Source organism: Phytophthora parasitica (genome assembly GCF_000247585.1).
Source record: "Phytophthora parasitica INRA-310 unplaced genomic scaffold supercont2.66, whole genome shotgun sequence".
In the NCBI taxonomy this organism is placed as follows: domain Eukaryota; phylum Oomycota; class Peronosporomycetes; order Peronosporales; family Peronosporaceae; genus Phytophthora; species Phytophthora nicotianae.
In genome coordinates, this window is record NW_008649052.1 from 38,543 (window position 1) to 40,136 (window position 1,594).

The window sequence follows — 1,594 nt, forward strand, 5'->3', positions numbered from 1 at the left end:
TGCAGATATCGAGCAACCTCAAGGTATCCTCGAATAGCAGCCTGATGCATGCCAGACTTCGCACCACGGCCAAGGTTGTGTTCCAGAAGCCAGCGCACCACATGCAGGCGGTTCTCTCTTGCAGCAGCATCTAACGCTCGACTCGCGTTGCCGACTGGGTGGTAGCGCACCAACCACTCCACAATCTCCAAATATCCGTTGCGAGCGGCATATTCTAAAGCAAAACTGGCGTGATGAACATACCCATGATGATAGAGCCATTGCAACATGTCTAAATGTCCACCCCATGCTGCGTCATCCATCGTAGGCGGCGCCAATTGGTGCGCTGCATAACCACGATGTAGCACCCACTGCAATAACTCGAGGTCGCCACCACGAACCACAGCTACCATGAAGCGCCCCCAGGCTCGCTCAACGTCACCTTTGTGGTCGAACAACCATCTCGCAACGTCTGCATGACCTTCCTCCACTGCAACTGCCATGTCTGAACCGCCCCATTGGACTTGGTTACAGTCATTGGTCTCCGTTCCTTCTTGAGTCTCTTGAAGAGCGCTTTCATTGTCCAGGAAATATTCCAAAATACGTAGATCACCACCAGCAGCAGCAGCTTCAACGGCTTGCACTGCCACCACGCAACCTGAGAAGTGGGCGAAGAGCCATCGGATCATGTCTAAATCCCCCCGACGCACAGCTTCAACGACCGCCTGAGAGAATTGTGCGCAGTGGTAATGGCGGTCGGCCCGCAGGAACTGCAGCGGAGACCAGCAGAGGTAACGGTGATCACCCGGGTTGTCTCCGCTGGATGCTGCATTTTTTTCGCTGCCACTCCAGATGCGACGCAGAAGTCGCAATGAGCCAAAGGCACACGCTCGAGCAAGAGGGATCTTAACCGAGTAGTCTAAGCACTGAGACACAGAGGAAACAACATGCGGCAGCACGCCTAGAGATGGATTGTTACATAGTACCACAGCGGCAGACGCGAGGGGAGGTGCGTAGGCTGCAGCTCGTGTAACCATTGCTAGAGGAAAATCAAAATCGACCTTCCAGCACTGCGTAAAAGTAATAACCTCTCACAATGGATACAAAGTTTCATGTAGAAAACTAGTTTCCGGGGGGTGGGGGGTACCGGTATTTCAGATTTATGCGGTGAGCAAATCCACACCGTTTTGCCGGAGTATTAACATGGATTTTCTTTTACGATCAGGCGAAAAAATCGACACGTTTCGGAGGTCAACAATGATTTGCAACTCTCATTATGAGGAATATGTTTTAGTAGCGCTGTATGCATATAGACGACAGTATTCTAAGAATAGTGGTGATATTTAGGGCCATGAAGCACTTGTAGTTTTCGAGTTAGAGCCAGAATAAATGCCTTTTCGTACTTATTAGTGGTTGATTCGTACTTAAACGCGTGAAATGGCTTTTTCTGTTCCAGTTTTGGCTATAGGCCAATAGAAACTGGCAAAATGCAACAATCTGAGAGGAATTAAGCTAAACCAGTGAAAGTTCACTGCTTTCGACTTCTATTTATTTCTACTGCTTTGTCTTGTCTGGCGTAAGATTAAGTTCGGTGGGCACTCATTGTTAAGTTCTG

General features: G+C 49.4%; 1 protein-coding gene across 1 annotated transcript in view; it reads right to left on the bottom strand.

The window, feature by feature from the left end:
* Positions 1-1,020, bottom strand: part of PPTG_24063 (hypothetical protein) — a 4,117-nt gene extending 3,097 nt beyond the window's left edge. The window contains exon 1 of the mRNA XM_008914979.1: positions 65-1,020. Coding sequence (XP_008913227.1) covers positions 65-1,016 — 952 coding nt within the window. The 5' untranslated portion in view covers positions 1,017-1,020. The remainder of the gene's footprint in view (positions 1-64) is intronic.
* Positions 1,021-1,594: the final 574 nt, after the last annotated feature.